Genomic DNA, 23,549 nt, shown 5'->3' with positions numbered 1-23,549 from the left:
CTGCACTGATAAAAACAAAACCAAAAAAAAAAAAGACTGACATGCACACTTTGTCTGGTAGTACAGTTAGTGTTTGATTTAAACGTCTGCGGGGAAAGCGTTTATTGCCTGAAGTGCATCACACAGTGCAAGATGTTTTTGGATTTACAACACATGCTGTAACAAAAAGCAGACACAAAGAAAACCACTTTGGTAGCTGCAATTGCAGGCTCTGTCTCCGCTGTGGAGGAAGTCATAGCCCTCAGCGTTCCCTGAGCCTTTTTATGTTTTATTTAGTGTTGTGTAGATGAGTAAATTCATACAGTAAGGCTTCAGCGCGGTAACAGTTTGTGGCTTTCTTTAGATGCGTTCCTGTGTCTCTGTGGACTCGCTTGGTGACAAATTTAGATACAAGTAATGCTTCAATGAGGGCGCTGCAGTTTAGCGCTGAGAATTGTCCCCGCACAGAGCAGGCAGCTGGTTATTCTTTCATTATTTTTAAATAATTGATCTTTGCTGAGTTTGTACAGACATAATGAGGCTTCACTCCATACTGAGGGTTTAGTGGCCCCACAGCAGAACCGAGAAATGGCATCTCCTGAAGTCGTATGTAAGTTTAATTGTCCTCTAATGGGATTTGTCTCCTACCTTCTTGTCTCACTCTATGTGCCTGTACACAGTGATGAGAGTGAGTTTGTTGCAGCCACAGTAGTCGGTCCTGATGTGGATGAAAGTTCAAACTTCAAAGCCAACTTATAGGTTCCTGACAGTGATGCTATAAAAAAAGTTAACTTTCTAACCAAGCTAATCATAAAAGGTTGTCTAAGAGGATAAATTATACTTGTCTCTCCACTATTCTTGAGATTTTCATTTTTAGCAGCACAGGTCTTCCTTCAAAACACAAAGCTTCTTATTGATGAATAGTTCAATTACTCTTTTAACTTTCAGATCGAACAATCAGTCAAAGTATTCATCCAAAACACATTTCGATTGGCTCCTAATGGGTTTTCGTAACCTCTTGTGAGATCATGCAGAGTGTGATTACCTACATTATTGCTTTTAGCAGACGAACTCTGTCTGAACTTTGTTGCTGCTCGAAAGGCATTGATGACAAGGCCAAAATTCTGCCAATTCACTGAATTTTTATGCAACAATATGTGCTGGAACTGTCTCATTTTTGTAATTTGGTGATAATAAAAGTTAAGTCACACACTGTGATATTTTTGTTGGACCACGTTCAATTTGATGACAACATGCACTCACCATGTCATCATTTTAATATTGTCACAACATTTGTTGAGTTGCATTTATTTATTTCTTCATTTTTTTCGTAATATGAATGATTGGGGGAGTCATGTCGCTGTTTGATGCCTTCTTCAGGGAATTTTAAAGATAACAGACTGTTGGGTTGACTCCAATAATTAATGCCAAAGTTTTTAAGCAAAGATCTTACTTGATAAGTAGTGCTTGGAGAACAAGTTGTGAATGACTCCCAGCTCTTACCACACCAACTTTTAGCACAATATCTGTAAGACTTACTAAATTATAGCCATTTTTTTAAAGGTCTGTTGGCTGTATTAGTCATCTGAAATTGAATTGGCTCTAATAGTTAATCAGTTGTAGATATACATCCAGTGATTACTCTCCAATAGTTCTTGAGATATTTTGCTAATGCACAGACACACAAACACATACAGACATGGGCAAAAACATTATCACATATGACAACTTTTGACACTGATAAATGATACCTTTCGTATAATTTTTAAACGTTTTTGGACTTTCAAAACTCAGATGATTTCACACATGCCTGTATCTCAGGGTAATTGTGCAGAAGCTGTCACAAAACTGGACTACAGCTCATTTTGGCCATAAACAAATAAAAAACATTGGTTAAAGAATACCATTTGTGTGCCTGAGACACTTTAGTAGCAGTATGCTCAATATATTTTGTATGAGTTCTTAAATAACAAGTAAATAAAAACCCAGATTTTAAATGTATACATTTTCGCCTCTACCCATCATACATATCTACTGTGTGCATGTCTTCTGTAAGAACCCAGCATTTTATAGAAATGAGAAAACAACAGGTTCTAGCAGCTGCTGATGACATTTTAAAGTGAGTTTGAAAAAGCCTGGGACTCTAGCAGAGGGACAGTTAGACACACAATGCTGGGTAGATCGAGTATGCATAAGAAAAAGGGAGAGAGAGCACAAGATACAGAAAGAAAAGGGGAGGAGAAAAGGGAAGCAGAGACAGGGAACTACGATGAAGCATGAGGCAGAGAGAAGAAAACGTTTGAGAGGCTTAGGAAGAGGAGGCTAAAGCAGAGACACGGGCACTTGATGAGTCATGTGTTGAAAAAAAAAGAAAGAATTTCAGCTGTAGTATCTTGAGAAGGAGCAGAGAGCGCTAAACTGAAAGAGGCTGGAGGGAGTCCTGGCTGGCAATGCAACACTAGGCACCAACCCTGCTTTTTTATGTGAGTTGGTCTGCATTTAGTTTTGACAACCCGAATGAGTGAGGAACGTGCAGTGCACACACTCAGTCTCACACATGCTGGGACCAAAACACTGAACTTGGCCAGCTGTACTCAAACAGGAGGACAAATGCAGCTTCAGGCTTCCACAGACACTGATGAGAAGAGGGTGAGTACAGAAATTACTGTAAATTCTTTAAAAAACTTCCATTCTAATCTTGACTCAACCCAGAACCTATTTTTTAAAAGCTGCTTTTATTTGGAATCTTGCTGTTGCTGCCACAATGGTTTATTCAACTGGAGATGTTGATGTTTCCAGTTAAGTGTGTGGTTTCACCTCCTCAAGAACTGGACAAGAATACACAATCCATCAACACAACTCTGTTTATCAGACTTTTGCCGAATTTCTCGTGAATTGTGAGTTAATGAGGTTTGGAACATCTCCCTGAAGTTGCCTCATTCTGCTCTGTGTTCGCGGCACATGTTTTTTTGGGTAAAACATGATGTGAGCTGCCTTCCAAAGAGGCTTGTTGGCAGCTGTGTTTCTTAGTAAGTGAATTGAGTGGATGGATTGTCGAGTGTCACACACACACACACCCAAAAGTACAGGACTGACTGGCCGGGGAGAAGCCCTGTGATTCATGTGTAACGTTAACCATGTTTGCGCCACGCCTGTTCGAAATTATCCTCAGACAGGAAGGTGAAAGGTCGTGACCTCCAAGGACTGGAGTTCTGGTAACATTTGAGAAACTCTTAAAATAATGTCAATAATAGTCTGACTGTTGAAATGAACAGGTTGCAAAAAGCTATTCTTATATTAATGTTTTCGGTAGGTTTTTTTTTTTTTTTTTGGCCAATGCTTTGTCTAACAGGGTGACACCCTCTTTTGTGTAGATGTCCCAACAGTTTCTTTTAATTACCGTTATTAAACTGAAAGTACTGCAGTCTGTTTCTTTGACAATCAAAAGCCTAGCATTACTTGAAGGAATGCATATCACCCATATAACCAGCGTTTCATACTAAGATGATCTTAAAGTGAAAAATGAAAAGCTGTTTTGGTCAAATGCTGAAAATAGGATTAGGTGCAGTCTCATTTAATATCTCCCATGATCTGTTAGCAGGTGGAGTATGTGTTGTGAAAGACTATCAGCTACTATCATGACAGATTTTAGCTCAATATCTTTACCTTTAACTGAGTTATACCCAGTTGGCTGACCTTAGAAAATTGGGTAAGTTTAAAAGTTATTCAGTTATAGAAATCAACCCAATGAATACTTTCTGAAATTAAAAAAAAAAATCCTACAGTGGGTTGTGAGATGTTTTGCAGTACAGACAAACAAACACATGCACAAACAGATGAGGGCGAAAACGTAATGTCTCCTCCTTCGCCTTCAGCGGCAATAACAAGGGCGACTCAAGGAACATACAGACTACAAGAAAGAGCCAAATGAGATAAGAATTAGTGATGTGAGAATTTCCAGACCGGGCCTTTTCCTCCCTCTCCATATCTTTCTCAACCCCCCCCCCCACACACACACACACACACACACACACACAACACACACACACACACACACACTTTTCCATCTCTTTTTTTTTCTTAATCTTTCAAATCATCTTCCTCTCCCACTCTGTTACTCATTGATTGCTCCAGATCTTTCTGTACTGCCATGCTTCCCCAGAAAAATCTCCTCTGACTTCTTTCCACTTCAGTACTTGTTTTAAGAAGATGAAAGTAACAAACTCTGTGGAGAATTTGAAGATGTTTGTGTTTGATTTAAAATATTATTTTCAGATTCTTTCCTTTTTTTTTGGTGAATTCTCTGGCAGTCAAGCAGTTTCCTATGAGGTTGTGTTTTTTGGTGTAAGATAGCTTCAGGAAAGGCTTGATGATTGGCCAGATAAACTGCACTGATGAACCAAATCAAGACATCTTGTGTTTGTCAGACTTTCCAAGACGACACACTTGCATTAGATGTGGAGAACCGTTTGGAATAGTTTTCTTATGACTTTCTGAATTCAACCATTTAAGCAGTTCAGTTCTTTAGACCAACAAGTTTAACTTATTATTGCCTGTTGCCGAAATGCAAAAGACCAGTAAAAATGTTTGTATGTGTGTATGTCTGTCTGTTAGCAAAATACTTTGTGAACCACTGGACGGATGTTAATGATTCTCTTCATTGGATATATATCTACCACTGATTAAGAATTAGAGTAAATCCAATTCAAGATGGCCACCACAGCTAATCAACTTTAGACATCACAAAAATGGCAATAACTCTGAGAATAACAGTATTGCTTGATATCACATATAACATAATTTTCAGTATTTGACCAAAATGACTACACATCTGTCATTTTAGGATGATCTTAGACAAAAACCTCGGCATGAAAGGCAGACAGTGATATGCGTTCCTTCAAGGAATGCTTGGCCTTTAATTTTTTTATTGTTTTTGCACACCCCAGACAGTTATTTTTATAAAAGTTACTTGCTTTGGCTGCAGGCATTTTCCACACAGTTGTCTGTGGCGAAAATCTGCTCCAGCCACAGACTCCAAACTAATGCTAAGGTCAACTAACAGTGATTGCTGGATAAATTCAGCTTCAGAGCTAGATAAATAATTGGAATGGAGCCCTTTTAGATCAATGCAGGCAGGGTGTTTTTTTGTCTGGGACAGATTTGTGTGGGGGGATTAAATGCTGACACGCTGAAGGTGCTGCTAAGTGAGTTAGTTAAATTTATACGATGTACTTAACACCAGGCAGATGACTGACATCCCAGCTGAAACAATTACCGTAGGGACCCATGTGATGCCACATCCTGGTCAGGATCGGAGATTAAGACGCCTGAGCTGGAGTTGTAGCAACGTGCTGTCAACACTGTTGTTAAACACAAACTCAGGCATTCAGTCAACACTGGCAAAAATGCTGCAAACAGTCTTGTCTATGCATTTTATTCCCCCACCCCCATGTGGTTATGTAGATTTTAAGTCTTAGTGTTTTAACTAGGCTTCTTTTTTGTTACATCTTAACTCCAGCATCAGAGGCGACAGCAGACCTTCACGCCATGACTGACTTTGGAGGCACATACCTCCAGATTAATAATTATAGCTCACGTGTCTCTTACTCTGTTATTTCTCCTTTCTAAGATGGACCCGGTGCAGAAGGCGGTGATCAACCACACCTTCGGAGTTCCTCTGGTCAAGACGAAGAGGCCGATTATCTCCTGCAATGTCTGCCAGATCCGCTTCAACTCAGAGGTAGAGGAAAACAAACATACAGAATACATAAAATCAACTTCTGTCTTGGTTTCATATCATACCAAAACTAAATGTGAAAATTTTCACTCAGAAAGATGTCCCAGCATGTTCAGTCAAAGGTCAGGTTGTGCAATAAGGAAATTGTGAAACTCAAGAGCCACATCTGAGACTCTACAGGCCTCATTTAGCATGCCAATTGCCAAAGTGCGTGGCTGTTCAGAGGGTTTGCCAGGAAAAAGCTTCTTCTCTCCAAAAAGCACATGGTACCATGTTCTAAAGTTTGCAAAGTTGGGCTTGAACAAATCAGAAGATTTTTGGAACAATGTCCTTTGAACACACCAAAACAAAGTAAAGATGTTTGGCCATAATGCAGAACAACCTGTGTGGTGAAGACCATTCATAGCAGAGCACAGTGGTGGAAGGTTAATGATTAGGGCTTTTTTTACAGCCACAATAACAGATAATCTCTGAAGTCTTTGATTGGACCATAAATGTCTTTGTAGGTCAAAATACTGGAGCCAAATCTGAGGTAATTGGTAGCAGAGACACCTGGTCAATGGAGGAAGAGGAACAAATACACCCTCATTTGTTAAAGTGGGAGTGCAAACTTGTGGTTTTGCTTCCTCCCAGTTTTAGCTTCAAAACATCATTTTCTCACTCTCAGCAATACATTTTTAGTTACAAACCAAAACTTAAATAATAAAAATAAGAGCTGAATTTTTGATCAGCTCCACCACTCCCTCAACTTTGACTTCAGTCAGTACACCTCCAGCTGCTAGCTCGCTAATCAGATAGCATTCAGCTGTGGGAAAGTGAAAGAAATCTAAATTCATTTTTAAAGTGGCAGATCATGGTGCATCTGTTCCTGATTATGAATCAGATAAAATAACACACTTGGAGTGATGCTGAGCTGTTTAGGATTGCAAACATGAATCTTTATATAACTACAGTAAACAGCACTAAGTTTGTTTTCAGTGTTATTACATTATAAGAGTACCAGCAATATGTCTATGACACAGACATATTTGGTAATTACGTTTGTATATGCCAAATTTTGCTTCACCCAAAACTGGATTATGTCACAAACAAGTAAACCTAACAATAAACATTAAACTGCTATTTTTATGTATTTATTTTTTTAGTTTGTACTTATATTGTGCATAAAAACTTTTTTCATCAGTGAAACATATTGTTTCGTCTACATTCTTCCCTGTGGAATATTCTGAAGCACTCTCTCTGTTCTGGTTTGCTCCCCTAAAAGCAGCTAGTGACAGAGAGGATGTTGTGCATTCTTCTGCCCCATGTTTTGGCTCTTTCGACCCCACTGGAATTTATTTCAAGACAGTTCAGAGTCAGTGGAAGTAATAATTACTGCAGCTAAACCCTCTGCAGCATAAGCAATAATAAGTTTGAATATAAGATCTCGAGCATGTTGGGACACTCAACGCAAACAAGTCTGTATGAGAACATTTTTAAGTTAATTTTAACAAATTCTGATTTCTTTTATAATCTTCAGAAAGTTTTCTATACATTTTCCATCTGTTCATGAGTATAGACGTAAAAACCCCCTCTTCTCTAGACAAACAGGATGGACACATGACAGCTTTAGCGCTAAATATCATGTGTGCAAAGTATAATTTGGGTGGGGCTCAGCCCTATTCAGTGGTTGAGAATTGAGGGCCTGGCTGTGCAACCATCCACAATACACAACATTTAAGGAGTGGACCAGCGCTATATATACACTGCAGATCTACAATCATGGTTTCTGTGTGGTCAGGAAGTAGTAGGGCTGTAATCTTCTCTTTGTAAAACTTGCTTCTTTGTTTTTTCCACAGGCAACAGGAAACAGTCAGACATGTTTATATATGAAATACTTTGAGACCCACAGCTATCGATCAAGTACTGGTCTGTTGTAGTTCAGCTGTCTTGTTGGATATAGTTTGGAGTAAAAAAAGGCTGATAAAAGCTGTTAACAGTTAAAACAATTGACATTTTGTGGATAATGGTGGAATTACAGCATTTTTTAAAATTGGTGCCTAATTTTTGAATACAATAGCCTTACTAATGAAATATGCTGCTTATATAAAGTTTAGCTTTAAACTCAGAAGAAAACACACATTCTAATGAGCAACCTGGTATTTTTTATAGTGTGAAAAATTAGGTGGAGGGCAATCAAGAGAACGAAACTGTCTCAGTCAGTGTGTGAAAGCTGTTTGCATAGCTGAAACCATATTTTCTTATTGCTTAGTTCCTAATTTTTACAAGTGAAGTTTCTTTCTGTGTGTTTGTGTGCTAAAAGAACATTGCATCTCAACTCACTGGTTCAGAGAGAAAACCTTTTAACAACTTTAATGCTGTCCTAATTGGAGAGTGGTGTAACCTACTCCCTCAGTTTATGACTTTCACATTTGTAAAACTCAACATTTGGTATATAACCAAAAAGACTGCATTTTTATTAGCCTTTAGTGTCTCTCTCTCTCTGATGTATAATTTACATATGCAGTTCTAAAAGATTCCAGTCTGGGTTGTAGAGGACTGCACCAGCTCTGTGTCACTGTCACTTTCATTTCCAGTGTACAGGAGAATAAAAAGAACACATCAGCAAAATGTTTATTTTTCCCTCATCTGGTTCAGTTTGAGAAAAACAAACCTCATCCCCGTTGTCGTAGAATGACTCTCTGTCACCACTGTTTTTTTTGTTTGTTTTTCTTTTTTGGGGGTGGGGGGTGCATATAGATAAAACTGTCAAGGAAGAAAAATTATGTACACTTTAAATTTGGAGAATTAATTTTAACTGCATTTGCTTTTTTAAGCCATGCCCTTCATATCAGCGTTCAGTCTTTTCTGGCATCTTTTGGTTAAATGGGCTGCTTAGATCAAAACGCCTCCCCCACCACCCCCCACTGCCCTCATTTCACACACCATTTTACCCCTCTTCATTTGTCCCATTTGCTTTTTTTTTTCTTCCTGGGATTTTCTTTTTTTCTCCTGACTGTCTCTCCCTGAGCTTCTTTACCGTTCCTTCTATCTTACCTCCTCTCTCACACTGCATTATTTACAGTGTGGAAATGCCTAAAATTGCCTGCCACTACTTATTATAAGATGCATTTGTCAAGGACCTGGATTAGCGTCTGGCTCTGACAGCCCCAATGCATCTTGGGAAACACATAAAGAGGGGACATGGAGGGGAAGGGCAGGAGCAGAGGACGAGGGTGGGAGGGTTTGTGTCCCGCTGTCCACACTCTGGGTGGTGGCGTGAGGTGCTAAACACTGGGTTATGCAGAATAACCTTGGTGGCATGCTGCAATAATGACATCACAGTCTCTGAGGAACTGCATCGCCTGACGTCACGGCTGCTGCAGCAGGAAGAGGCTGATATACATCTCTTATTTTTGTCCTTGTATCCTCAGTGCTCCATTCCTTTCTCTCTGCTCCATGCTTTTTCATTGTTCTCTGTTCCTTCCTCATCCTCTCCATCTCTTTAAAGCTCCAATTTCCCAGCTTTCCTCTTAAGATTATTTGTTCAGTTTAAACCCTCAACATAATGAAACAGACGTCATAGATTGGTGTGATGCAGCTTTTGCTCTCTTTGAGATTTTTCTCTCTTATACATAATTCCTGTGTTTACTGCAGCTTTTTTACAAATGTGTCTTTAGACACCACGTCTTTTTTTATCTTTCCCTCATTCCCAACCCACCTCACACTCAGATGCTCAGCAGCTGCTCCCTTTGACTTCATGGAAGAGGTTACGAGTACATATGTGGCCGCTTTGCTATGCACTACCTTTCTTCGTCTCTTCACACTAATCCCCAGGCTTTGCTGGAGCAGCTCCTTAGGATCCCTTTGACAGGGCACAGTTATCCATAATTTATAAGAAACAGGTGACCCTTCAGTGTACTGCAGTGCTTTTAAGGTTCATCATGCCAGCTTGTGTCCTAAATGCCACCAAACACTCACATAAAGCCAAGATAAACAACAAAGCTCAGTAACATCACTCATCACCCCCTGCCTGCTTTGCCAAGCCAGGCTATCTCCACACTTGAGCCTGTGATCAGTGAGATGTCGTAACTGTCAGTCACAATGTCCGAGCTCCCAGGGCAGCTGTCAGCTGCTCATCAGGACAAAGTCTCTTCAGTCATCTAAACAAAAAAATATATATAGCTACATAAATGATATAATTTTTTGGTTGGCAAAGTTTTTTTTATGGCTCACTGAGTCACTCAAAATACTTGGAGTGCAGCGCTTACAAAATGGTTCTGTTAAAGCATGGACAGGTTTACACAAATTTACCCTGTGAGTTGACGTATGAGGAGTGGTTTGTGTACCTGTGGCCTGATGTCTGTTTTACATGTGCACCAAGCTGTTAATCAGACTTTTAGCTATAACTCTGCATAGCAACATGGCATCTTATCCTCCACGTTGACCCTGACGCACATACCTATGCACACAGGGGCTAAAGACAGACCGCTCAAATGTCTATATAATCTTCTGACAAATGGCTGTCTGAACAAACATATTAGCTGGTACCTAACCTGTCATCAAGAGATTACCCTTATGAGCTTCTGTAAATGAGCTCTGATTTTTTTTTTTCGGTGTTATAGAATGTAGGATGATCTTTTCCTAAAAAACAGACAAATTCTGAATATACCTTACCATTTTTAACAGTGTTCTTCAGTTTCTTTCAGCTCTACCTTTCTGATTGGTTGAATAAAGTGCTGATATGTCTTTTGGTGTCTTAGCAAGGTCTGAAAATCACTCGTTGTGACCTCTGTGGCATTGCCTAATCTGTTGCACAATATCTTCCCATAAAACCTTGTATCTGCAGTGAACTTTAAAGTAGCTTTAATTGTGTCACTTAGGTCCATCCGAAACTAGACAAATATAACGTCTGAGTAAGTTCCAGAGTGTCCTCAAAGCCATCCTTTGCTCCTGGTTCAATAGGGCCTTCCTAAGTCAGTATGCACTGTAGCTCAAGCAAATGATTTTGCTCTTCTATCAGACTCTCTGCTTCTACAGTCTGGGTGAATTTCCCCTGAGTGCAGGTTTCAAAGTCTAAGTTAGATCTGTCAACCTTTTTTTATTTGTCTTTTATTCCTTTCACCTTTTTCTCTGACTGTGACACATCTTCACAGTTGGTAACAAAGGATCTTAGGCCGTGCTTGAATATCATGGCACCCCTGAGATGCATCATCTTCATTGTTTTATGCCATCTTAAGTGTCCGAGCAGTTTTTACAGATGAGTGTCCTTGGTTAAGGCTGACCGAGGCTTAGATATCGCTGCCTAAACAGAGAACATATTTCACACTGTGGCATCATTTATCATGGCTCTTCCTATCGTTGTAAGGTCTCACCAGACTGTTTAAACCTTTCCAGGTCTGTGGTCATGAGGAGTGGTACCACCAGGGTCAAATCACTTGTTCCTTTCAGTTTAAACTTATGAATCTGATGGTCACTCATTTCGAATTCAAAATTGAAATTTCTCTGTCATTTGTTTCAGAACGTCTCGCTCTCTCTCTCTCTCATCTGCAGTTAATGTCCTTACAGCTGGAACTGTACCACTCTTTGTGTTCGTCTGAACACAGCCACCCTCTGTGCCTTTTCTGGTCACAGTTGTAGCATGAAATACAGAATACTTTTCTGTGGTTGTCACTTTGGTGGTGAAAACAGTTATTTTCATCACTTTTACATCATTTATGTTGAAACTCTGATTGGTTTTTAGCTTCTTAACTTTGAGCTCTGCACTGCATTAGTTCAGGTTTGTCTTTGTCTAAAACATCTTAATCTCTGCGTTGTTGCATCTTTTCTTTTTTTTTGTCTTGCTTGTGATCCATCTCCAGTGGACACCTGCTGGCTGTCTGCCATGACTTCAGAGTAGATTAAATAACATACAAGCGTAAGAACTTGGTTTCATGTGCACATGTGACATAGAATACAATCCCACCTGTTGTGTACCTGCTGGCATTGGCTCACATTTTAAACATTAACCTCTCTTTTTTACGTTATTCCACAGAGCCAGGCGGAGGCCCATTACAAGGGAAACCGCCATGCTAGGAGAGTTAAAGGCATTGAGACCTCCAAGAGTCGTCCTCAGGAGGGGGACAAGGCACATACCATACCCCCCACCTCGTCTCCGTCTCCCCCTGGAGCCCCTGGCGCGGTCCCAGACTGTGAGCCTGGCAAAGCAGGTGCGAAAACAGCAGAATGCTATCAGGAGTAGCAACTGATAAAGTACCTTTGTAACTCTTATTGCAGAAATAAACATCTCAATCCACTCAGGATGTTTGGAAGATTACAGTTTTGCTGAAAAATAAAATAAAGGAAAAAAAAGTAACAATAACAAAGCCTTCTAAGTACAGAGGCTTTGCAGAATAAAGCTGATTCAGTGAGAAACTTTCTTGGGGGAAAAATGCTCCCTGTGTGGTCTGATTTAGCTGCAGCAGCACAATCCCACAGTCAAACCACAGAGATATCAGTGCTGGTATAGATGATTTTTATCAGAAAATAAACATTTAAAAAAATATATAAATAATTCAGAGTTTAACCCAACTTTTAGTCACCACAACTTTTTAAAATCTAGTAACCTAAAGAGCACAAATTGTAGCAATGGTAACATTTATTCAAATACTGCAGGAGGTATACCTTCATAAAGTGGGAAGCTGATTAAATTAATACATTAAGTAAAATCAAATTTAAACTGAGCCTCAGCATCACACAACTATTTTGAATGCAATAACATTAAAAAGTCTTTCCAAGTGTTCATAAAAACTGCCAGTAATGGCATCGTCTTAAAATGGAGGAAATGAGTGCTAAGACTGATAACTGGGACCATATTAAATGCATACAAATGAATGGACAGTAACAGCAGCTGATCTGACATTATTGGAAAATTATTCACTGCTGGCAAGTTCATTATTGTTCAATGGGATCCGATGTATTGCAGTCTCAGTCCTTAGCAGAGAATCTTTAGCTTTGTTCATGTTGTTTTAGCTTTCCTTCATCTCTTCCTGTCTGACGTATCCTCTTATTTTAAGCTATAACTCAAAGGCTGGACATTTTGCACTTCTCCTTTCTCCACATGGAAGTTTCCATTCGCTCAGTGCTACTGCTCTGTGTTTGGATCAAACACTTTGTGATGAATACACCTGCAACATTTTTGGTGACATTTACAAAGGTTTCTCTTGCTGAATGTTTACCAGAAATTTTCATCTTATTGATGGGAGACCGCAGAGCAAATGCTGCAAATGAAAAGAGGAAACTGAGGCCCAATAAAGGCAACTATGCAAGAACAAACGCCTCAGCATTTCTTCTACTTTCTTCTAGCTGGTCTCAAAAATGTAAAAGTGCTTGTCCTTTTTAGTCTCTTTCCTCACGGGGGATTGTGGCATCAATCCTAAAGCAGACCCCATTACTGAGCGTTCCTGAGACGATCTCCAAGTGCGCAAGGGACCAAAACCAGTCTGCCACGATTGAGATCTGAAAGTAGAAACATGTGAAAGAATGCCTTTTTCCGTCCAAGCCTCGTTCTCGTGACCCTGGAACCTTGCCTCTTTCTGATTTTGCAGCAAGCACGCTTGCTTGTGTGTGTGTGTGTGTTGGTGTGTGTGTGTGTTTTGGTCATCGACTCTTTGGTGGTAGGACAGATCTTTGGAAGCATGCAGCTGTGCCTCAACTGGGACAGCATTGTCTGTGGACTGGATCTGTGGTTTGGAAGGCTCTTTCTGACAACGATCACAACAAAGACACGTTGCATCATTCACATAATTTGTATAAACATCAACAAACCAGGTCAGTCATGCCCATAAATGGATCAGTGAATTTCCCACAGAGGAAACAAAACTCCAGACCAGCAGCATTCGTTGCTGATGTTGAGTGATTTTCCCCAAACTGAGGTTTTCTGAGACATACAAAAACAAATCTAGTGGCAGCCCTGACCACCCTGAGTGTTATGACCTTATTTTTATGTTCTATCACATTTTATTAACACATCAAAACATAAAATCAGAAGTGATAACCACAAACATGACATACTGTATTGAGACCTTGCTGAGGGCTGAAACTGAGAAAGGATATGGCATAAATCCTGTTGCCTCTGCAGCTATGCAGCTCTCAGATGTGAATTGTGAGTTTTACAACCCTCTAAGGGTCTATGGTTGTAGTTGTCCCCAAAAAGGAGGCCCTTGGCTGTGAGGGATTTGGACTGGTGAGGACAAGAGTTTGGCTGGTTTCGCTAGGCAGCTGTTATATTGGGGGGAAACTCTGCTCTTTCTTTCCTCCTTCCTCTTTTTTTAAAATCCTTCTACTGTCTGACACTCCTGCTTTAATGAAGGGCTGTGTTAAAACCACTCTGACATTATGGCACTTTGTAGTCCACACAAACTCTCTCAGGCCTACACACACCCAAGGTCAATTAAACAGATGTCTTTCATGTGACGGCTCGGGTTGCATGTCTGGGAGCTGACAGTATAGACTTACACAGAGCTGATGGTCTTTCATGCTGCATTTATTAAGACTCAAGGTTTGACAATTTTCTGAGAATTTGCCAGGTTTTGTGTTTGCTTGTTTCTGCTGTGGTTTGTTCAACAAACCTGAAACAACAAGAACTGATTAGGATAATAAACACGAGCTGCATGACTTGCAGGTGTGTGTATCCATGACTCAGGGTTTGAATACAGACCGATCTGACAAAATGCACCCAAATGCATAATGAATGTGGGATCAGCATTGGGTTTCGTAGCTGTTTAATCATTAAGAATGGCTATCATGGAGGCATTGGTGGCGTAAACACACACAGATGTCTAATTATATCTTTGTGCCTATTTGCATTTTCTTCTTAAAACGGTGATGTAACATGTCAACTTTGCATCACTTATAAAATTTGAAATATAAAATAAACAAAGCGTATGCCTCACTGCTTAAGGTCCCTCCCTCGCTCAAGTTTTATAACAACAATAACTCTGTGCTTTCAACTTTTTATTTATTAAAACCACAAAAAATGCTTACTCCTGTTTTTGGCTACAGGTTCTGTTAGATCATTTACAGTCTGTGCATAATAAAGAACATTTACAAACATGGCTACCCAGCAACAAAATGCTTTCCACATATCTTTTTCGCCCCTGATTTACAAAGCTTCCATCAAAACCGTCACAGTTAAAAATAGGAATGACTGTTGCAACAAATAAGTCCCCCCAGTGAATTAGTTTGAATTAAATCAGCTGGTTTAGTCAACAAAACCTTTTGCCCTGGAGTACATACTATAGGTACTGTAGCTCTAATTTCCTGTAGTGGATTAAGGCCGTACGGACTCACCAGGCTAAGTGTAAAGCATCTGGATTGAGTTATCCCCCCCTTGTGACCTCTCCCCATTAATAATAACTTCTTATGTTTGGCCATGAGGGAGGAAGGTCACTTAGCTGTGCTGTAAATGATTAATTAGACTTACAGAATATCTAGAGTTTTGGGAGAGTCCGGTAACTCTGACAGGAAGTTTCTCAAGCAAGAAAACCATAGCTCTTTGTTCTTGGCCATGATAGCGGGTACAGCCTGGAAGAACTCTATCATATGGTTCATTTTATTAAGTGAAGCTGACTAAAAACAAATGTATGTTCAAGCTGAACTTGTTTCATGGGGGACACGTGAAAATCCTGTCAGACACCTATAGCCATTGTTGGTTATGGATGTCCTTTTTAATATCTTTGTTTTTGCTTATTTATTTTAACCAAAGTAGCACGTTAGGCCAGATTTGTTTGTCTCTATAGGAGTGAAGTCAACAAGAAGTGTGCGTGTCCTCTTAAACTGCTTTTTGATCACAGATTACCTAATAAACTTCTCAATGCCACATAGAGTCAGAAAAAAAAATCCTTTTTTACTTCTTTTAACTACACATCTGTTTGGCAAATGCTCAATGCAGCCAGCAGCTCTGCAGATGGAAGCTTCCAAAATGCGAAATTAAAGGGGAAAAAAAAGATTTTTCATCTTGGAAAGCATCTTCACCGGAGTTGATGCAAAGACGTAACCCATCCAAAAGGTCACAACAAGTTTAGTGTGAAAAAACAATATTGTATCCTACTGGCAGGATAATACGTAATAAGATAAAATAGGATGGCAATCCATACAGGGAAGCTAGGCAGTTCAAATAAATCTTTGTTTACTTTCCAGAAATACCACAGAGCATTTTTTTAAATACTATAATCCAGTGAGGCTTTCTGCTGCCTGCCTTTGGCGCTGCATCCTGTGGAGTTTGGATAAAGACCTCCTAGTCCCTGCTAATGGGAAGTCTGAATACCCCACCCAAATTTAGGGTGAACCTTTTCAGCACTCACTATTTAGTGAATACCGACGGCCTTGAGCATGGGAGTGGCAGATCAGAAACACATGTCTAGAAACTTATATATGGACATGGTATGTGATGAAAACTCAGTAACAACCACAAAGAGAAACTTGTGAGCGCGCATCAGGAAAAGTGAGAAAAAAGTAATGATAATGATATTTTTTGGACCTCGTGAGCTGAACCAAAACAAAGCCAGTGCCATTACTGACTTCACCCACAGCCAAAAACAACAGGTGCTTTTGGCAGGGGTCACAACACTCTGCTGTGTCTGTTTTCTATTTCCCCTCTCTTGGAGACATTTTAATTAAATGAGACCACATCAATGAAAGATAAAGCCTTCAGACAGAGTCACCATATGCTTTACGCACAGCGGCCATACATTTTCTTTCCCTCAATCACTTTGTGTAGCAAAGATTAAAAAGGACTTTTTTTTTCCAAACCATTTATGTCCTACACCATAGTGAAGAAAGGTTCTTTCTGTTTGTTGGTTTGTCTGATCTGTGAAGCAGCATATGTTTTCCATGTTCTGGGAGTGGTTAACAATGTGGTTAAGCATTGCAAAACTGTATCTCCAGGGAAATTTTGTGTGACTGTTTAACACAGTTAAAGCAATAATAAAGCAAATTAGTGTTTCACTTGTGGCATGTTTGCTCTGTAAAATCTGTTTATTTCATTTTTTTCTTTTGTTCTTTCTGTTATGCTTTTTTTGTTCCAGATGAAACACGGCCTTTGTCGCAGTTAAACGAGCCCCTATTAGCTCCAGGGCCCCTTCCCTCACTACCAACACCTCCTACCCCACCCATGGACTCCCCGGTCCCTTCAGTATGCCCTCTCCTTCCGACCCCGACTCCTCCCCTGGTCCCGCCGACTTCCTCCTCCCCAGGTTGCGGCAGCACCACTAGCTCAGAGCAGCCTGGATCTGGACCGCCGGTTTCAGGAGTCACCGGCGCCTCAGCCTCCAGCAGCCCGTCCAACCCAGAGACCGAGGAGGACAAGGCCAAGAAGCTGCTGTACTGCTCGCTGTGCAAGGTGGCTGTCAACTCTCTGTCACAGCTGGAGGCCCACAACAAAGGTGGGTCATCTGTGAGCCATGCTTTCCAGAAATGAACTCAAACCCCTTGGGTTTGCCTATGAGGTAATCCTCCTCAGATCTTGTGTGAATAAAGTTTCTGGAGGTTTCTCCCACATGTTTTCATCTTTGGTTGGAATCCTCTCTGTTTACTCAGACTGTACTGTTTTTTTTGGATATGTGAAACATGTATCACATTTTGTGTGTTTAGGAATTTGGCCAGGAAACGCACACACACACACAAACACTCTTTTAAAAGTCTAACTTTCATTAAAACGCATTTCAAAATGATGCCATCACTTGAAGATATTTGTTCTCTTACAAAGCAAAACAGGTCTCAGATTGAAAGTGTGACACCAGAGGGCGCTAAAAGAAACTGATCAGCAGATAAAGGATCTGTTCAACATCAACGATCCTGGCGTCTGTAACCAAGCGCTGCTTTCTTGCTTTAAACAGTTATGTTAACTTGTTTGTATGCAAACACAAATACTGGTAATTCACAAGCCAACTTTCTTCTGACAAAGACGTCAACATTGTTTAATCTTCTCCCAAAACCACAAACTCACAATGTGAATCGTCATTTGCCACATGTTGCACGTGATCTTTTATGAGTTGGATGGTGGAGTTGCTGCACTGGGAATGTGAACGATGATGTAAACAAAAATCTGGATGTTATGTGAAAAGCATAAAGTTGTTGAGTCCAAAAGTATAAATGTATTCTTCTGAACATATGTGAGCCATACAAAAAGAAAACTATAGAGTTCACAGTAACAGTGATGGATTCATTCTGTGTAGCTATGTCCTGTTTGTCTGCAGTGACGAACCAGACATGAAATCACCCAACAAGCATCTCCTAGTGTTGGGTAAACAAGAACAGTGTGATTACTGTCACCAAGAATTAACACTTTGTGTTTGTACATCTTTTTTGCAGTGATGATTTGATATATGTATGCCAGTTTACAGCATCTGCATGCACATGTAAATATATACAGATTAAACACACACACACATTAACTCCTCTGCATGGTCCTGGGTCACCAACGGCTGCTTGTCTCCAAAGTTCAAGGCCAGGAAAACTAAAGGTTCAAACAGTTAAAACTGAAGACAATCTGGAAACAATTACCATTGCTCGCTCTCAAAATCAAAACTGTTTGCAGGGTTTAAAAATAAAAGCATATGTCATGCAGACACCGAGGCTTCAACAAGCGTGCGTGGCAAAAGAATTTACTGCCAAAAACATGAAAAAAGTAAATGTAGGAAGAATGTTATTTTAAGATTTTGGGTTTTGTTAGCTCATTTCCTGTTTTCTTTTTTCTTCACCAACATAAATTGTTCATTTGTGTGTTGTTTACACAGTGAGTCACACTTGTGCAGAGCCATCATCAATAATCAGACTGAAATACAACAATAAGCACATCTTTGGCCACAGATAAAACCATCAGTTCAGTCCCTTTCTCCTCTATGACGCCCCCGTATTCCTCTTCTATCCCCCCGCAACCTTGATTTATTCTTCTTTTGTAACCTAAGATGTGTTCAAAGAGATTTTGGAGAGAGACTCAAATTTATCTCCTAAAGTCAGAGTCAGTGACAATGGGAGGATTTTTCTTTGAATGTGGGCAGGCAAAGCAGTAAGAGAGTAAAGGTGACTTTACCAACCAAAAGCAAAATGTGTGATTGTTAATTGAAAATCTTTTCTGGAGCATTTTTTATAATATATTGTGTGCAGGCACTTGTTTTTCTATCAAGTCTTTTTTACTCATCCTTTAATATGATGGAGGATTTGTATAGAAAAAATCTGAGAGATTTTAGGGTCAGAAAAAAATACAGTATTTAGTTTTTTTATAGTCATAACTGAGAAATTAACAGGTGGGGGATCAAACTGTGAAAAGTTCAAAGTTCATTTAAAAATCTATTAAAAATGATTTCTTATAAACATGAGCGCTTTTTCTCTGACATTGCACTTACATTTTGCTGAAGCATGTGGTTGACATCATAACCTACAGTGCACATTGATGGGATTGTTCAACCAAAACATAATGAATAAGTTGCTATGGCACAGACATCAGTGGGTTTCCAATCCCAACAGCTTGTCACCACTGCCCTCTTGTGGTGTAGATTTAGCTCTACAGCTTCATGTGGAACATTTGTGTTTCTGTTCCACATTTGCGGTTATTTACTGAAACATTCATTTGGTTGTTGAAATTATTTTCCATGGTGCTGAACATGTGTCACTGTCATAGTTTCTGCAGCTGTCATCTGAGCTGCAGAATAACCCTATTCAGACTGATTAAAGCAATATGACCTAAGATATACTAAATGGTAATTTAGCTTATATGTATTACTTCATTCTTTTCAGTACTTTTATCTTGTCTAATGGCATTAATGGACTGATTTGTTTGCTTGTTTGTGTTTATCTGCCTGCAGGTACTAAACACAAAACCATCCTGGAGGCACGTAGCGGGCTGGGCCCCATCAAGGCATATCCTCGCCTGGGTCCAAAGCCTAGTGGAGAGCAGGGAGGGGGGCCAGTGGACCCCAACACTCAGGAACGAACCTTCCACTGTGAGATCTGCAATGTGCGGGTCAACTCAGAACTGCAACTCAAACAGGTATGACCGACAAGATTATTTCATTGCTTCTATCTCACCTGTTCTTATTAATTACTGTGATAAGAGCTTTGCAAGAACTACAGTGCATATAATCATGATGTGCATTGCTATTAAAAGATAGGGTTTCTGTTTGATGTTTCTTCAAAGTCTGAGTGGCATTAATCAATCCTTATCTGAGAAAGTGTCCTGAAGGTGAACACTGCATATAGAGTAAAAGACTCAAAACAAAATGACAGAAATAAAATTCTAATTTGTGCCTATTTTTGGAATTTGCAAAGATTTATATGCATTCAGACAATGACTATCAAATGTAATCATTTGTAATCATGTAATCATAATTAATAACTTGTAATCATAATTTTTTCGCACTAGTTTAGGCAAAGGCATTAGCCTAAAGCTATACAATATAGCCAACTTTAGACATAATAGGTTATTTTCAGATTAACATATTCTGTATAGGGTGAAACTGTGCCAACCAATCTAATCATAAATTATACAAATTAACTACATTCTGCTCTTTTCACATAGTTGAAATATTTTTATGTAAATAAATGCAATTAATCTGGCTAAAAACATTAGGAAAGTAGGAAATAAATACTGAAGGAAAAATGAAAATTGGACTTTTGTGATTCCTTTTTTTAGCACATATCAAGTCGAAGACACCGGGACGGCATGGCAGGAAAGCCTAACCCCCTCCTCAGCCGACACAAGAAGCACAGGGGACCTGATCTGACGGTAACCTTTCCAGCTACACCACTGAATCCTGGCTCCTGGGACACTGTTAGCAAACCTGAGATCCACTGAGCACATAAACATTAATACTTTAAATCATGAGGTCTGCAAGGCCTTTGAGACGATTTGATCCTAAAAAACCCTCACTAGTTGCTTTGTCCTCAGGCTGTGTCCTCCTACTAGATATAATATATTAATTTAACTGAACAAAAACATTTGTATCTGTTTCTTTTGCATATTTTAACCTTTTAAAAGAAATCATTGTTAATACTCTCCTGTTTTTGCTTCACTTTGTGTTTCTAGTCTTCTTTGACCTTCTCCAAGGATCTCACCAAAGCTTTGGGTGCAGGGCTCTTGCCCAGCCCGTTGGCTGTTGCCGCAGCAATGGCAGCCGCAGCGACCTCGAACCAGCTGGCTCTGCGTGCAGCTGCTCCCACGCCTCACCCGCATCCTCACCACCTCTTGCAAGGCCCGCCTCTCAGCCACGCCATCCTGAGACCCGCTCCTGGGCCCATCCGCACCGCCCACGGGCCAATCCTCTTCTCTCCTTACTGACCCATCGTCTTGTGACTCCAGCCAGTCAGGAAGCATCTACTCCAAAAAGCACACTGTGAAGCTACAAAAGTGATCAGCAAAGAGCAACTAATGAGGAAGGAAAAATCCAAGAATTTCAATATCGGACTGATAGAATAGCAACGGAAAGGAACAGTGAAACGGAGTATTATGTCTCTTTTTTCCCTTTACCTGAGAATCTCCATTCACTCAACCTTTTGTTTCAAAAGACTTGATGGATTCGTAGATGGCATTAGAGAAGAGAAATTCATTATGCATTGAACTCTCTTGTACACTTTTCATCTCTCCTGGTTCCTCCCTTGCACTTTGGCTATAACGTAGCCAACATGGTATTCAGAAAAAAAAAAAAAAGAACACATGCAGATCGTTCAAGAAACTTCAAACCATGCATAGTGTTACATTATTATTCTGGGGAAGGGGGGGTTCCCCTGTTGTCACGGCTCAACGTGTTCTTCTCATCCTATGCACCTCAAAAAACGAAAATAAAAAACAAAAACAAGACAATGATGTTATGTCAGTAGGGTAGCTGCTTCCATTGGTCTTTGCTGTATGCGCCACATGTAGCCACGGCCGCCTCCAAAGTATGTACATGTCTCGCTCTGCGGTCAGCAGCTCTTCAGTTTGTGGCACTAGGCCATCGCTAGATGCAACATGACTTTGGCTGACAGGCAGGTGGTACTCACATCCGAACATGTCTGAGCACAGAAAAAGGGTCTGTGATCGGGGGGTGGGGGGTATTGCGCTCCCCTTTTGTCATTTCTTGGAGAGGTGAGGTGAGAGGAGGGCTGGCACGGAAGAAATTGACCACAGGCAGCATGCAGACACACTTAGTCCTGAACAAATCTGTGTTTTAAAATAGATGCCAACAAAAACTGCTACAGGGCACATCTGCCAACTTTCATCACAGTTAGACGAAGACCTCAGCAAAAGCAAAAGGAGATGTAGACACCAGAAGTCACACAATGTTACACGCTGTGCTGCTGTGTTTTATACAGGACTTTAATGTTCAGCTTAGATTGAGTTCAATGGAAAGATTCATCTCCTATGGTATCTTGAAATACTGCACTAGAGAGAGGGTATTTGATATTTTTGCCTGTGGTCTTTGTTCTCGGGCTGAATTAGCATGTAGGTGGGCAGGTATGACTGAAAAGTGACCCTGTGTTCTGATGTGTTTTATGTTGTTTCTGCATGCATCCTTGCAATGAGGCTTTTTCAGGGACGGGCTTTCACATCACCGGGTCGACCCCTTTCATTCCTGTGCAGTCCTCCTACTCTTCACCTCGCCGATGTCCAAAAGGTTTGTTCCCACTCAGCAATAGAAAGCATGTCACGGAAAGAGTGTAGTACTGAAAGGGAGCGAGATGAAAGCAAACGTTCTTGGAGAAATGATCTTGAGCTGGAGTGACAACCGAGCCAGAAACCAAGGGGAGCTGCCCAGAGCGGAGAGCTGGGACGCCTAGCTCGAGGCAACCTATTGATACTTCCTGTCTTATAACTGAAAGCCATGAAACGCACCATGATTTGTTTTCTTTTACAAAGACTGGTGAGCACTTTGTTCTTATTTCGGTTTGGACTGTTGATTTGTGTTGATATCGCACATTAAAAAAAAAAAAAGAACGAAATAAGCAAAACACATCAAAACTATTTTTGTAGGTAGGAAATGTTAATAACCTCATTCATGAAGAGAACCGAAGAAAGGGGTGCACTTATTATAAGGAAGCTACACAGACTGATAAACAGTGGGGAGCCACAAAGCTAACTAAGCAACAGCTGACTTGTTTTGCTCGGCAGCGTGAAACTAACACCCCTTTGTGAACACGATGTACACTGTGCCCTTTTATGGAGAAGCAATGAGCTCTAATGTCTTACCTTCGTCTGAATATTGCAATGCAATGAGCAATTTTTATCAAAGTGACTTGTTTTCATTGTGACATTGTTGTCTGGAGTCATGTGTAAACTGGGAGGATGCCAGCTGACAGACTTTTCTTTTCTTCCGTGAGAAGTTCAGGTCCTCTGTAGGATATTTAGTTGGAGGAACAGCTTGGCACAGGGACTGACCCTTCATATTAAAGGGCCTTCTTATCAAGGGATTCTCTGCTTGGTGAACAGGGTACAACACCAGGTATTGATGGATTACAACCAGATGATGTTGTTGATGCTGTTTTTTTATTATTATTATTATTTAGATTATCTGAGTTGCATTATTATTTTTTTCAGTCTGTGAGAAATGTGTCTAAGTGAAAACCCAGAGGAACATGATCAATGCCATTACTTAAAGAAGAAGCCGACTTACTGTCAGCTTCCACCATCGTGCTCTTTTTATTTTGTTGCTGTTGTTGTTGTGGAAAGTGATCTTCCGAGTTCATTTAGTGAGTAAGATACTCTTCCAGAATTAGTGCTTGCCTTCTTTTTGGTGTGTGTACCATTCTAGTGTGTCCTGGGATTTGCTCTCTAACTCCCCATCCCCACCAGCAGCCAGAGACAAGAAGCAACCTGGATCCAGAGGAAGAAGTGGCCTGA

The 23,549-nt window shown here is 40.2% G+C and overlaps 1 protein-coding gene across 4 annotated transcripts in view; it reads left to right on the top strand.

Moving 5' to 3' along the window:
• znf385a (zinc finger protein 385A) overlaps positions 1 to 22,700 on the top strand; it is a 66,769-nt gene extending 44,069 nt beyond the window's left edge. For 3 of the 4 annotated variants that reach the window (XM_017430962.3, XM_037977000.1, XM_017430963.3), the window contains exons 3-8: positions 5,609 to 5,719; positions 11,730 to 11,904; positions 16,762 to 17,118; positions 19,540 to 19,724; positions 20,367 to 20,459; positions 20,760 to 22,700. In XM_017430962.3, the coding sequence (XP_017286451.1) occupies positions 5,609 to 5,719; positions 11,730 to 11,904; positions 16,762 to 17,118; positions 19,540 to 19,724; positions 20,367 to 20,459; positions 20,760 to 21,011 (1,173 nt within the window). In that variant the 3' untranslated portion in view covers positions 21,012 to 22,700. Of the gene's footprint in view, positions 1 to 2,241; positions 2,629 to 5,608; positions 5,720 to 11,729; positions 11,905 to 16,761; positions 17,119 to 19,539; positions 19,725 to 20,366; positions 20,460 to 20,759 lie in introns of those variants that run through there. The other variant, XM_017430964.3, reaches the window with a different exon arrangement.
• Positions 22,701 to 23,549: the final 849 nt, after the last annotated feature.

Source organism: Kryptolebias marmoratus, linkage group LG8 (genome assembly GCF_001649575.2).
Source record: "Kryptolebias marmoratus isolate JLee-2015 linkage group LG8, ASM164957v2, whole genome shotgun sequence".
In the NCBI taxonomy this organism is placed as follows: domain Eukaryota; kingdom Metazoa; phylum Chordata; class Actinopteri; order Cyprinodontiformes; family Rivulidae; genus Kryptolebias; species Kryptolebias marmoratus.
This window is presented reverse-complemented; position numbering and strand designations above follow the sequence as displayed.